The sequence below is a fragment of the Macaca thibetana genome, chromosome 9, assembly GCF_024542745.1.
Source record: "Macaca thibetana thibetana isolate TM-01 chromosome 9, ASM2454274v1, whole genome shotgun sequence".
Lineage (NCBI taxonomy): Eukaryota > Metazoa > Chordata > Mammalia > Primates > Cercopithecidae > Macaca > Macaca thibetana.
In genome coordinates, this window is record NC_065586.1 from 48,174,916 (window position 1) to 48,189,927 (window position 15,012).

A 15,012-nucleotide genomic window follows, 5' to 3' on the forward strand; every position below is an offset into this window, starting at 1 on the left:
CCCCAAACCATATAAATGCACATGTATCTTAACAACCAAGTCCCTGAATGTACAGCCACATTCTGTGTCTTTCATCCTGACCAGTGCCCTGAGCACTTAATGGACATTATATCAATATCTAACCACAGCCATCTTAGTCAAGTTTTTACTGCTCAATTAGTACATTCACACATTTATTGACACAACAGACATCTACTGAAAGCCTTAGTGATGCCAGTCACTGTGGTTGCTCAGGGAAAACAGAATAACCCACAGCTCCTGTCCTGAAGGATCTGCTCATCTAAGTGGGGGTCAACAGTTTATGTTGCAAAGATGAGAACACTGAGCTTTAGGAGGGGCAAGTCCCCGGTCCAGGTGAGGTCTGGTGCCTCCAAAGCCAATCTTTGCACTGAGCCAGGCCATTCCCAGACATCAAGAGGCCATGCTGTGCTGGGCCCATGATGCTGACAGGTCTTGGGACCCCCTCAGGGTTGTGACTCTTGTCTCCACCAGACACAAGCCCATGTATGGGAATTGAGCATAGCCTCCGGTCTGTGGTCACAGCTGAGCTGGAATGCAGGTCCAGGGTAGAGATCACACAACTGTCCAGTGGGCAGTGGATTTCTCCTGGCTATAAACAACTGCTGCTCTCTAACGACACACACCCAGAGAACTCAGAGGGACCTCTACAGATGTTATCAGTTGAATATATCACCATGGATCAGGCTTAAAGAGCTCCACTCCCCACTGGAAAAGCTTAGGTGTTTGGGGTCTGAGTGCTACCAGCTACCACTGGCTCTCTGTTAAGACTCCTGGGTTACAGACAAAAATACCACAACCAGAGAAAACCACAGTGGGGTGTACAGAAGCAGCATGGGTTGTCCCACCATTGCACACATGATGAAATCGAAGCTGCCGCTCATGCCCTCTCAGAGCCCGTGTCTGGGCTCTGCCTTCTTCCCTGTCCTCACCTGATGCCTGCTCCCGTACCACCCAATAGCCTCCCTGGCCATTTTTCCACTTCTTAAACGTGCTAAGCGCTACCCCAGACATGACTTTCACATGGGGTGTTAGTCTCAGGAAGGTTCTTCCTCCTGCAAGTTGAAAGCCAACCCTGGCAGCCTCATAATGACTTTGGCAAGACATTTCACCTCTCTGTGCCTTGATTTCCTTCTCTGTCAAATGGGAAAACAGGAATAACCATCTCAAAGGATTGGCATGCGAATGAAGATTCAACACTCTTTGTCAAGCATGGAGGGTAATCCTTGGCACGTAGAACATGCTAGACCCATGTGAGCTGTTTTATGATTAGTCATCCTTCAAGCTTCTCCTTACCTGTAGGCTCCTCGGTGAGGATTTCTCCAATCCTCCAGTGAACACCACCTACTATGTGCTGTTTCCTAGAACCTCTACTTTGATTAAATTTTTTTTTTTTTAATCACAGTTCTGCCTGCACTTTGATTGAGCTAATTTTTTTAGGGTCAGTGATTGTATCTCTAGACCATAAGCTCAGCAGTGCTGAACATCATACTAGGCAAAGCACAGAAGGTCCTCAAATCAAATGATTGTATGAATAATTTGGTGAATCCCAGTGGGAGAGACTTAGGATATAGTAATGAAAGCTCAAAAGAAAGCATTTTCAGGATCAGGAATATCCTAAATCCACAACCTAAATGTTTGCCTCTTTCCTTTCTGTATTTCCTAGTTTTATCTTGAGCTCTTGCCACAGAATCCATGTGACGGGCCTTATGTGATTTGCTGTCAGACTTTATTCTTGGGCAGTGGGATAGGGTGGGAGAGAGCGGGGGGCTGTTGGGGAGGGAAGTGACAAAACTTAATGTGCGTTTGGGAGTAACACTTTACCTGTAGTGTGGGGAGTGGACTGGGAAGAGAAGAGCTAAGGCAGAAAGCTGCTAGGATGGCTCAGTGTTGTCTGTGGTGGGGCCAGCATGGTGGGGCAGGGGCCAGGGCCCTCATGGCTGAGTCGATGAGGTCAGTGGCTATAGCTCACCTGGATTGTGTCTTGCAGGATCCTGGAGCTGCAGGACACAGGGGACCTGGATGTGCTGAAGCAGAAGTGGTGGCCACACATGGGCCGCTGTGACCTCACCAGCCATGCCAGTGCCCAGGCCGACGGCAAATCCCTCAAGCTACACAGCTTCGCCGGGGTCTTCTGCATCCTGGCCATCGGCCTGCTCCTGGCCTGCCTGGTGGCCGCCCTGGAGTTGTGGTGGAACAGCAACCGGTGCCACCAGGAGACCCCCAAGGAGGTCAGCACCCTGGGGCCTGCCCTCCCTTTCGCAGCCTAGAGGCAAGAGTGTCACACTGGGCCGCTGGGAGGGCAGATTGTTTCTAGTTAGTAGTTACCTGAGTCATCTTGTCTGGAGACAACAGAGTTTTATATTGGGGGATTTCGTTGTTGTTTTATTTTGTTTTTAAAACTAGAGAAGAATGTAGGGGATGTTTTCTTGCTTGAACAAAGTGCTGCAGTGCCAGCCTTAGCCACTAAAGTCCTGTATTTATCTATAGAGCAGGTACAGCGTGGGCAGCGCCAGAGAGCCCTTCCCTACCCTGCCCCGCCCATGTGCCTCCACCCTGACCTGGAGAGACCACCTGTAGGGTAAGAGAGGAGCCCGTTCCTTCCTGATTCTCTTTGACTTCTCACCAAGGGCCACAGGGCACTGTTCTCCCAGAGCATCAGGGGATCCCTGTCCCTCCCAGCACTCCTTTCTCCCTATATCCCTCCTCCTTGCAGGGCCCAGCCTTGCCCCTGTCCCTCCTGGGTACACCCAGCCCAGGGAACACTCTAGCTCTGTCCACACTCCAGGTTCTGGGCACACGTCCCTCCCTGTATGTGCCAACTGCAAGTTGATTCTGTCCCTCCACACTTCCTTCTTATCGGGTTTGTATTCTTCTGCAAGCTCTTTTTTTTAATTTTTATTTTTTCTGAAATAAAGCCTTCACCAAGGTGCCCCAGAGACCTGGAGACAGTTCCCCTAAGGGAGGGTGGAAAGGAGTGTCATTTGGTGATGATGCTTTGCCAGCAGAAACTACACATGCCCAGCCACACCATCCACGGGGCTGTCACTCTGTGCCACATAGGCCTCAGCTATGTCTAGAACCACAGCTCTGCTTAGAGACTCTGTGGGTGCAAATGGATATAAACCTCAAAGAGGAAGTGGTAAAGCAACCTGCATCAGACCCAAAAGCACTTCTGTTTTGTTTTTGTTTTTTACCTGTTTTTGTTTTTACTGAAAGCTCAGATAGTACCGGGCAGTTCATTAAATGGTTTCAGAGGAAGGAGGTCCAAGGGGCACAAAAATAAACTGAGCCAGGAAAGAAAAACAGCCAGGAGGACGTAAGAGCCGGCAGGCTCCTTCTCAGCCTAATTTCGGGCAGGGATTTGGCACCTCTGGGCAGGAAGGGTGGGTCCACCATGTCTGTGGCCTGGGTGTCTGGCCACATCTCACCCTCCATTCGTTGGTCTGTAAGGGCATTCCTGGCAGGTCAGGGGTGAGGACAGGGGTAGGTGTCCCTCACTCCTTTACAGGACTCTGCATTATACCAGGTAGTGAGCTCTCTGTCCTTACGCTGTCTCTTCCCTGGAAGGAGGACACTGCTTAACTCAGTACATCTGCAATATTCGGGGACATCTGTCTTCCTCTCCATCCTTCAGTGTATCTCCATGTAAGGGAATGTGAAGCTGGAGCCAGTTGCAGCCTCAGTGGCTGTCCTGTCACCCCCGGAGCTCAGAAGGGAAGAAAGGCAGAGCTTTGAGGAAAAGGCCTGAAAGGAACAGTTGATGGTTCTGTCCCGAGCTTCTTTGGCTACTGGAACATTTTGTATAAAGAAGTCAGTGGGAGGGACAGTGAATTATTCTGACGAGCAGTGTTAAGGAAAGGCCGCACATATCTGACCTCTCCTCATCGTGTCAGCCCCTCCACGCCATGGCCAGAGTGCACCATTCACCTGCTTGGCACCACCCAGGTCTCTATGCACGGAAGCATCAGTGGGCAGCCATGGTGGAGTGGTCCCAAAACCACTCCCAGTAGAACCAAGAAGGATGGAAAAGACCAGGCCCCCAAATTGGCCCACGTTGCTCCCACTCCATGTTGTTTGTTTTGGGTTTTGCTTATTTTCCATAAGTCTTCAGCCTGGTTTCCTCTGTGCAAAGGCCTTTTGTGTCAGGGGAGCAGGGGAGGGTCTCCAGGTGGATGAAAATCACACTGTCAGGAATTTGCCTTCCTGGGCAGCAGTGGGCAAGGCTGGGGGCCTGGAGACACAGGTTCAGGCTCAACCCCAGCCTCTAGCCTATCATCTGTGAGCCACCTGCAGGGAGAGCTTGTCCTTTGGATGGGAAGTCATTGTCTGCTTTTAGCCATGTCCCTTCACAATGCCTAGTTTAGTGACGGTTTGGACAATTTCAGCCTGGACCACCCACAGTTAATTGTTGTGGTGTATGTGTGTGAGAGAGACAGAGAGAGAGAGAGAGAGAGAGAGAGAGAGAGAGAGAGAGAGAGAGAGAGACTGGTGATTGTTAAAGAGACATAGATAGGAAGACAGAAAAGAAAAGAGAAAAAAATGTAGAGACCAGGAGACCAAGGAATCACCTAGCTGTGAGGAACAGCTCCTTTCTTGCCGGTAAAACATCCTACCTTTTATTCTGGCTTCCGCATAAGTCCAGGATCTCAGTTATGAAATGATGAATACATCAGCCCTGCTTCCAGAATGTGGGACTTCCTGCCCCTGCTGCCAACCTGCTTCCAGATAGGAATGAGGACACATGGAGAGAGGCAGGTTGGAAAAGCACAGCAGCTGCCTGTCCTCCAACCCCTTCTGGTGTTGCTAGGAAGGGTTGCATGGAAATGTTCCATCTTTTTCCTATTTTTATGGGTTTCCAAATTTCAAATGCAATGTCTCCCTTCCTTCTTCCCTCTCTCCCTTTCTTCCTTTAATAAGCCTGCCTGTAGAGACTCGGCCCCTGCCTTCAGGGAGCTTACCTCCGCATGCACAGATGTGGCAGAGAGCTGGGCCCAGCAGTCTCCACTCATTGAGCAGGCTGTCCTGCAGTGATCAGCAAGTATCACAAAAGTGCTGAGGGGCATCCAGCCCAGCCAGGGCATGGTGGAGTCAGAGGGGTTAGGGGTGTGGTTATTGAAGACTACTTGGGGCTCAGAGCTGTTAGAACTGAGCTTTGAAGCATTGATACAAATCCTGGTACTAAAGATGAGACAGGAAGTTGCATTTTGGGCAAAGTGAACAGCACGGAGGTGAACAAAGTCATCATACCTCCTGGAGCTCTAGGGCTGAAGTGTCAACATGAGGAAGGAGATGCTAGCAGGGGAAGCTGGGGAGGGATATGGGGCCTGCACCGAAGAACTTAAATGCCAGACCGAGAGGTTTTGACTTTATCATGCAGGGAATAGGAACCAGGAAAGGGCTCAAAACAGTCTTTTAGAAGCATATTCTTAAAACCTTCAAAAAATAATGATGGTATTTAATCCAGAACTACTTTGTGCTCCTGGTTGCCCGTGTTTTATGGGGCAGCATTTGCAATTAGGTGAGAGTGTCTGGTTGATCTTTCAATGTTTCATTTTGAGGCGTGGGCTGTATTTCTTAAGAGCCAGAAACGTGTCTTTGGGTAGAGCCCAAGTTGTGTTTAATGGCTTGCTCTAGGATGTCGTCACAGTTTAGACACCTACTTGAAGAAGAGTAGTAATGTGCGTTCAACCCCTTAATATTCATGTAGATTTGAGCTCATATTTTTTCTAAGGAATCAGACGATTATGTAGTTATCCAATGCAGGTGAATGCACCAAGCTCCATGGATGCAGTAAAGAGCCACCCGCTAGATTTATGGGGGATGTGGAGCCATTGCTCTGAGAATAAAATATTCATGAAATAAAGATGAGAACTGCAGAAATGGGAGATGACATGAGGAGTGAGATATGAATCATCCATCACTGGGCTCGGAGTTTGGAATTCTTGCTTTCTGCCTTGCCTGCCCTCCCTTGGCCTGGCTTCCATCGCACACAGGAGCTGGCTGAGGCCAGGGTGGCCGGGCAGCAGGGGACAGAGGAGCAGATGGCCCCTCTGTTCTGGCTGTGGGCAGCCTCTGTCTGCATGCCCCCACCTGCTATGAAAGATTCGATCCCAGAGGCCCTCACTTCTTCCACTCCACACCCTTCCTTGCCTCCACTCCTTTGATGTCTTCTTCAACTGCATGTAAAGAGTTTGCCCTTCTGCACATTTTTCTTCTTCATTTATGCCAACCCAGCAGTGTTGCATTGAGGATTCAACAAGGGAAGGCATATAAAGTGAATTAAAGATGTGCCTGGCCCAGGGTCATGCTTGGTTGATGGTGGCCAAGGGGCTACTCCATCCAAAGGTTCTGGGCTAGGCAATGAGGAATATGAGGGAGACAAGTGACACCTTAGGGCTCCTTTCCTGTGCTGAGCAATCTTGTTAGTCCTCTTCAGTAGTTGAGGAAGGCATCCTTATCCTTGATGAAATCCATCTCAGAAGTGAGAAGGGTAGAGATGGGATGTGAACAATGTGTCTACCTCTGTACCCCTGCTGCCTCCCAGGTACAAGCTTGTCAAAAGGCCAGGGCGCTGTCCTTTCCACTGGGTATATGCATGAGCCCATTGGGTTCTGAGGCAGCATTTTCCAGAGGACTTGGGAATGAAGGTTGTGACTTGGTGCTCTACCTGGGGCTAGGTTCCTGGCTTCTGGTTACACATTTACATTATCTGAACCTCAGTCTCTCCCTTCTGCTGGAAACAGCCTGGCCTGAGAACTATGCTCAGGAGCAAATGGCTTAGCATGAGAGTAAGAATAGTGAGTGTGCATATTTCAGCCCACGGCCTCCAGTGAGAAGCCATGGAACACTTACCATACACCACTGTGTATCTCAAAACCAGATCACTTGGCAAAGCCTCCCCTGCCTGCTGCCACCACTAGCTGCCTCCCTTGCTGGGTGTGCTCCACATTGCCAGTAATTATTTACCTGCCTGTCTCTGCTTCAGATCCGTCAGTGCCTCCTCACCTCTGGATTCCCATCAATTTGCCTTCTCTCTGGAACAGTGGAAGCTCTCATTAAGGGGTGATGAATATAATTGAAGTATTGAGCACTTTCTATGTGCCAGGGACCAAGATAGATGCTTTATCAAGAACATTAGCTCATCTGGTAGTAGGAGCTCAAGCCCGTTTATTGAATGAATGAACTAGTCTGGACTCACATAAAGAAAATGTTATTAATGTTAAATTGTTGTGTAATCATTGCAGCTGGATCAGTGGCTTTCAATTCTGGCTGCATATCAGAGGTGATGAATTCTGGGGCTTTTTAGAAATACAGATGCTTGGGCCCTGTTTCCCAAAGGGTCATATTAGGGAGATCTGGACTGCCATAATTTCTAAAATCTCCACATGTGCTTCTGATATCCAGCCAAGGATGAAAACCTCTGATCTATGCCAGCATTCCAAGGTGAGAAGCTACTGGGGGTAATGAAATTTGAGTAGAATGAATTCTTACTGGTGTGGGGAGGATGAATTTCTTGACACACTGATGTCATGGAAAAGAGCCCAGGTTTTAGGCTGGGTGTAGTGGCGCATGCCTGTAATCCCAGCACTTTGGGAGGCCAAGGCAGGAGAATTGCTTGAAGCCAGGAGTTGGAGACCAGCCTGGGCAAAGAAAGCTAGACCTCAGTCTCTGCAATTTGTTTTTAATTAGCCAGGTGAGATGGTATGTGCCTGTAGTCCCAGCTACTCAGGAGGCTGAGACAAGAGGATTGCTTGAGCCCAGGAGTTCAAGGCTGCAGTGAGCCGAGATTAGGCCACTGCACTCTAGCCTGGGAGACAGACGGAGACCCTGTCTCAAACAAACAAACAAACAAACAAAAAAGGAAAAGAAAAGAGCCCAGGTTTGGGAACCTGGTAGATGTGAGCTCTTGTCCTGACCTTCCACTTACTGTGGAATTGCTGGCCTTGAGCAAGCTGCTGTACCCCTAGCCTCAGCTCATTCCTTGGTGCACCTGCTGCTACCACCATGATGTGAAGTCATTGTCGGTTCGCTCTCATTGCCCTCCCTAAAATATCTGTGGTTGAACTGATCAGAACTCTTTCTCCTGATGCTTTGAAAAACTACCACCATCTCCTGAGACCATTTCACTTAAGTAATTGAGCTCCTTTGTCCTTATCCAGCCAATACTCTCAGACCCCTAGCCCAGCCCGTTGGGGTTGGGTAAGTCTTGGGAACAACACTGAAGATTGTGTTGGTGGCATGTCTCCCAGCCCTTGGGTCCAATTTAGCACCTGGTTGGTCTCAGTGGTAACAGGATAATGCCACCAACAGCCAGCTCAGTCAGGGGGAAGTCCCTCATCCCCAGTTTTGTTCCTGCCCAACTTAAAATAAGAGCTGTTGGACTCCAAGCAAAGTCTGTTCTAAGGAGTCCCACGTGTAACAGGCTGTTACAAAGATGATAGTTTAGTTAATTACCGTTTTCCAATACACTGTATTATTTCCACATTGGTGAACAGTGGCTTAATTACAGAACTTTATCTCTGCAAGACAATCCCTGGGAGAGGTTCCCCAGTAACCTCTGTTGGTGCATCTGTCGTCAGTTTAATATGGGATGAGAAACACAGAGCTGGAATTCAGCCGGATTCATGGGTAAACACAGTCTGTGAATTTTATTTCATATTCAGGGATGTTTCACTAGGTCAGTTACCTACAGTAAATTAATGAAGGTAGCAATAAGTTTCCAAGTCTCTTTTCACAGCTGTCATTACCTGGCCGAACACTGAAACCTTGGGATAATGAGGATGTAAACGGATGTAGTTCACATAAAAAAGCCCATTATTTGAATTTGCATAACATAATAGAATGCACCATTTTGTCTAAAAGATAGATAATTATTCAAATCACTCCTGCCTCTTTCCTTGAGTAGGCTGATTACTCCTGTCTCCTCTTTCCTTGGCTGGAGACACAGAAGGAACAGCCAGACATGACTTTATGAGTGCTAAATCTACGGCCCCAGGTGATACAAGCAGACCATGCTTCCAGGGTTTCCAAACCAGGCAGTCTGTTCTCCGCACCTCAGCTCTGGCTCCCACAGACAGCAGCAGGAGCAGGCAACTTAAAGGACACATTGTGAGACACAGCAAATGGCTGCATTTGTTTTTCAGAAAACACAGGAGTCATTTGCTGCAGTTATACACATTTTCTTATTCAGTTAAACAACCAAAATAAGAGGCTCGAGATGGTACCCTCATCTCCCAGGATTTGTCCTGGTGTTGGAGCTATTGGGAATGATGGAATTTGAGTAGAATGAGGTGACACTGATGTGAAGAGGATGGATTTCTTAATAACTATTTGGATAGGAAACCCCCCTGGAACATTTGTCCATTTGGTGTAGACACTTTCTGCATGTCCTGACACAGAGACTTTAAAGGCTAATGATAACTGCAGTTGAGAGTTGGTTCCCGCAGCACAGCTTAGCAGTCTTTAGAACTGCTTCATCCATCCTTAATTTGAGGCAAGCAAAAAAAAATATGGGTAAAATAAACTTAGTCAAGCTCTTTCTTCAGAAATAACAGACTGTCAGGGAACTAGCTATCTCCACAGTCAGTCTCAGGGCTGGTTTTGATTCTAAATGCTCTAGTATTACCCAATCCACTCCCCACCGCCATGTTTACCATTCCATCTTGACACCTGTGCCCTGCCACTTGACAGTCCACCACGCTCCATCTTTCTCTCCCTCACCCTTCAGTGGTGAAGTCTTCCAGCTCAGAGACGTGCCTTGCTCACATCTTCCTTCAGAGGATTTTGGCTGGTCTGTCTTTCCCTGAAGCTCTCATGTTTGTTTCCCTGGCATTAAGTAGAAACAGTTCTTTCACCTTGTCCCTTACTTCCAACCCCCTACCTCCCTGTGGCTTTCTTGGACAGGAAGTTAATCTTTCCTTCTCTCCAAACTCTGACAAAATGGGAGCATCTCCTGAACACCCTGGGCTAGTGCTCAATTGACTGAGAAAAAGGACAGGCCCTCTATCAACTGCCAGAATCCAGAGTTGAGCAACCCTGGAACCAAGACACCCGGTTCCCACTTCAATTGAGTCCACTCAAACTTTCTTTCTTTTCATCTTCAAAGGGGTCCTTAAAGTCCTGAAGGGAAGTTAGAAGGGAGGAAAAGGGAAGATTATGCAGCTGACTAGTTACTAACTAGTTCTTCCAGTGGTCCCCAGGTCATCAATTTCCCTTCCACAGAAATGAAAGTCTCTGCCAGTGAGGGTGACCAGCTTGTTCAGCCTTCTCCAAGCTTTGCTAGCTGCAAAGAGAAGAGAAGGTTATCTTATTAAACCCTGAAAGTATCTGAATTCCTCTCTCAACTACAACTTCCAGACTCCCTGGTACTTGTTTTGTGCCATTCATACATTTCAAAATGAACATGCCTTATAGATACAAATATTCACCAAAATGATTGTGGCACTGAGTCTCGCTAATACAGATGACACTCTATCCACAGTTTAACAGGAGCTCATAGCAGTCCCAAGAATGCTAGAGATGCAGACTTGATGCTGGGCAGGAGTCAGGGCTTGTCTGGAGGCCCAGCACCCAGACACTAGGAGGACAGCTGTGGAAGAGAAGGTTTGACGGAGTCCCACTGCTGCAGCAGATGAAGCACCCGCTGTTTTCTGTCTCTCTGTCTCTTTGTTCAGGATTCAGCTTCAATCTTACTGTCCTTATTTGGGTCATGGTCCTATCTCTTTGTCAGGTAACCTGCCTCTTGATAGCCTGTCAAACTGTTATCCAGTGGGGATAGTAACTCCCTAAAAGCAATAAACCATAGACTTCCTTGGGAAAAGATCATTGATGCTGAGTGGCGCTAAGCCACTAATATCCTGTATAACAGTTATAAAATATTCCTAAAGTAGTCTAACATGCAAAAATGAAAACAAAGCAGACAAAATAGAACACACAAAAAGGAGCAAAGTTGAACAGAGCTGGCTCCACCATGGCATAAGGTAATTAGGAAAATAACTTGAATTTGGTTTGCTCTATATTTTACAAACCTTTGAAGGAGTCAGCATAAGCATTGCATGAACAATATTTAGCTGGGCCAAGTAGAAGCCTGGCATTCTCCAGCCAGTCCCCCTGATTTCCCCATGACACTTGCCATGCAGAGGTGACCCTAACTTAGAGATAGTCTCCAGCACCAATGAACTGAGCTCTGCTTGTGTGGGTGGGCTTCAGATCACTGGAGTTGTGACTGTGCCTATGAAGCTGTGCCAGTGGTTTCTGATATCATTTTCACCTATGACACCAAGCCACATCCCATAGTATCCTCTACTGTCAAACCAGTTGGCTCTCTTGATTTCCTCCTGCCCTGGCATGACTTGTCAAGTTGTCTTATGGGTGTTGTCAGTTTTCTTGTCCTGGGAAGAATTCTGAGAATGACAGCAGGTGTCTCATCAGAAGCCAAGCTCTGTGTGCCAACCATGAACTCATAAAGGTGTGGAGAGAGCATTGGTCCCACCTTCTATGTGCCAGGGGACATTGAAGCAAGGAGTGAACTGTAGAGCACTTAACTTCCTTGCCTGGGGAACACTGAGTTGACCTTTCATGGGGGTTAGCCCTGTAATTCATGCACTCATCTGGTCAGGGCTCATGCCCATCTTTCAGCTGAACTTCTGGGGGTGGAAATCCTCTCCGATCATCCCCACAGAAGCTCAAAGCAGTCATTGGAATGGCTCTTAGATTCATGTGATTCCTTTGTTTTCTTCTGAAAGCATATTCAGGGCTCCTATATTTCTGAATATTTCTAACTCCTCTGCAAGGTGGACAGGGGATGGGTTGCTTTCTCTGATACAAGATGCCAACATGAGACCACCTGCAGGGGTGCCTGGGAGCTGAGCTTCGGGACTGTATTTCTCTAGGAGTTTGAGGTGAGGGAGAGGTCACCACGTTCCCTGGCCCATCAGCACCCATGTTGCTTACAAAGTCCCTGCAGCTTCAGCCTCACCGGGAAGCTCATATGGCTCCTTTGCTGAGCACCAGATCCTGTGCCCACCTCACTGCGGGGAAGCTAAGGAAGGAGATGACGTCTTCCTTGAGCTTTCAAGCAGTTTGTCTGCCTTTAATTATTCTGACATTGTAGACAAATCATCAAGTTATTTGAAAGGAACAATATTCTGTTTTGTTTTCTTTCTTAACAAATGAACAAACCAAGTAATTTCCTGTGATGTCACCCACTGTGGTGAGACAGTATCAGGTGTGAGATCACCCACTTAGATAGCCTTGAACCCTCATGAAACCAGGAGAGTCAGCTGACCCTGGGGAAGTCCCATTCCTCACAATCTCCATGCAGGAACCCTTGCCCTCTTGCCCTTCCAGACAAGGACATGTCCCCTTCCTTGGGCTGCCTGAGGAGATTGCACAGGGAGGACAGAGGTCACTGGGTGAGGCAGGGCTTCTCTCTGGCTCCAGGCCTCCAAGCTGCCTCTAACACTCATGGACCTGTGACTCTGAGGAGTCATTGAACCTTCCTGGGCTTGAACCTCCTCTTGTGTAAGGTGGGGATGATCATACAAAGTCTTTTCATCATCATGAACTTGAAGTGGCATATTCATGGGGCACCTTAGGGGCTCGAGGACCATTTCCTTTATTCCTGTGGGACTTCTCCTGTCTCTGCCTGCTCTTCAAAGCATCTTGTCCTAAGGGTTGGTTCTGGGTGTGGCAGTGACTCTAAACTGAGTACAGAGGCAAGGTAGGATGCAGCCAAGGCCTGTTGATGGCATCTTCTTTGTTACATAGGGATCATGTCTACCCCATGGCTTCCCCAGATGACTGAGGGTTGGCCATATAATTGAGGGGAGGTGGGAGCCACATGAATGGGATACTCACCCACAGCCCAACAGACTGACCAGGCCTGGTGCCTCCAGACATCCAGAGTTGTAGCAAGCCAGCCTTGACTTACTGTTAGGGCCCCACCTGACCTTCCTGTGCCTTCCCTCCAGGACAAAGAAGTGAACTTGGAGCAGGTCCACCGGCGTATGAACAGCCTCATGGATGAAGACATTGCTCACAAGCAGATTTCCCCAGCGTCGATTGAGCTCTCGGCCCTGGAGATGGGGGGCCTGGCTCCCACCCAGACCTTGGAGCCAACACGGGAGTACCAGAACACCCAGCTCTCAGTCAGCACCTTTCTGCCGGAGCAGAGCAGCCATGGCACCAGCCGGACACTCTCATCAGTGCCCAGCAGCAACCTGCCACTGCCGCTGAGCAGCTCAGCCACCATGCCCTCCATGCAGTGCAAACACAGGTCGCCCAACGGGGGGCTGTTCCGGCAGAGCCCGGTGAAGACCCCCATCCCCATGTCCTTCCAGCCCGTGCCTGGAGGCGTCCTTCCAGAAGCTCTGGACACCTCCCACGGGACCTCCATCTGACCGCGCCGCCTGCCCTCCCGCCCACCCTCCCACCCACCCGACCAGCAGAGCTTTTTAATACAAGAAGACAACAACACAAACCACACACACTCGCACACACACACACACACAGAGACTCTGTCATTTTTCTTGTACATATGTGTAAATAATGACAGAATGGAGTGGGGTAAAAGTGTATTTTGAATATTCCCAATTTTCGAAGTCAGTAAAAAAACACAAAAACTGTATGAATGACTTTGTAAATTTTGTTCTATATGAATAAAAAGGAAAATTACTTGTGATCATTCTGAAGTGCCAAAGGAGCCCCCCCATTCCTGGGCCTTTCTGAGGGCAGGAGGGGCGACCAGATAAGAAGCCCCTCTCTGCTGGGGGAGAAGGGAAGACGAGGAGCCCCACATGCCACTAGCTGCCTTGTCCCATAGCTTGCTGCCCCATTTCTTTGCTCCTGGCCCCTCATTCCTTTTAGTCCTTCAGCTGGATAAAGAGTGAGTCTGGAGCCCGTATTGGGCTCGCCTACTGGGTTGCTGTGCTGTAGGGTGATCGGCTGTTCTGGGTAGCCTGGGACTGAGGAGGTGCCCTGGACTCAGGGCCGTCCTGTCCTGTCCTGTCCTGTCCTGGATCATGCGGGACGAGATGGTCACTGCTGTGTGTGCCGCAGTGTGCCTCTGCCCCGTGGGCCCAAGAGAAGCTGACAGTTACCTGTAATAAGGTAATTGAGGACTTTGATACTGAGCTGTTCTCATCTCATCCTGTTGGCTTTGTTTCTTATTTTCTTTTCAAAATTAGAAGAATCAAAAAGTGATAGAATATTGGGGGGAGGAGGGCAGACTCCATCATTTCCTCAGGGAGGCTGGGCAGAGGTGGGGTTGATCTGGAAGAAGGTCCATGGGGGCAAGGAGTTGCGAGGTGGGGTTAGTTACATGGACCAGGTGAGGTGGTGGAACAAAAGGCGAGGTAGAGGAAGAATGTTCCCTTGGGTTTTGGCCCATGGTCCCGGGTGAGAGAAGGAAGTGAGGCCATAGATGCAGGGAGTAGAAGCTTCGTGGTGTCAGGTAAACAGATCCTTTTAGAAAGAGTTGGGGGAGGTGCCCAGGTGGGTGGACCAGTACTCCAGGTGATGGGGCATGCTGAGAAATAGAGAAAAGAGACCATGTTTGTTTAGGTAGGATGAAAGTGTTGCCCCTTAGATAAGAAGCATAAGTGTAACTCCCATCCACCAGGGAAGTTGCTTGTAGCCCCAAAAGAGAAGGCCTATCTCAGGGTCCTAAATCCTGCAGGCAGTCCAACAAACAGGGATGGCTCCAGCACAAACCCTCCCTTCCAGCTTCACCACCCTCTCCAGACCAGGCCTGGAGTCCTCTTCAAGCAGCAATCCAGCCCAGAGCAGGGGCCCTTCCCACTCAGGGCATCTGATATCCTCTGAGATTTCCAGGCCTATGCCTGTGCAGGTACAGCTGCGGGGAAATCCAGTTTTGTAAGCCTAGGACTACCTAACAGCTCCCCCTCCTTCAGTTGCCCTTTCTGAGGCAACTAAACTACAGAATCAGGGAAAGAACCATTAGGAGTGGAACTGGGGGAATCTGAGTTGTGT

The 15,012-nt window shown here is 48.8% G+C and overlaps 1 protein-coding gene across 3 annotated transcripts in view; it reads left to right on the forward strand.

Annotated features, from left to right (window-relative positions):
• GRID1 (glutamate ionotropic receptor delta type subunit 1) overlaps nucleotides 1-14,615 on the forward strand; it is a 791,529-nt gene extending 776,914 nt beyond the window's left edge. For all 3 annotated transcript variants that reach the window (XM_050803825.1, XM_050803827.1, XM_050803826.1), the window contains 2 exons: nucleotides 2,009-2,249; nucleotides 12,993-14,615. In XM_050803825.1, the coding sequence (XP_050659782.1) occupies nucleotides 2,009-2,249; nucleotides 12,993-13,421 (670 nt within the window). In that variant the 3' untranslated portion in view covers nucleotides 13,422-14,615. The remainder of the gene's footprint in view (nucleotides 1-2,008; nucleotides 2,250-12,992) is intronic.
• Nucleotides 14,616-15,012: the final 397 nt, after the last annotated feature.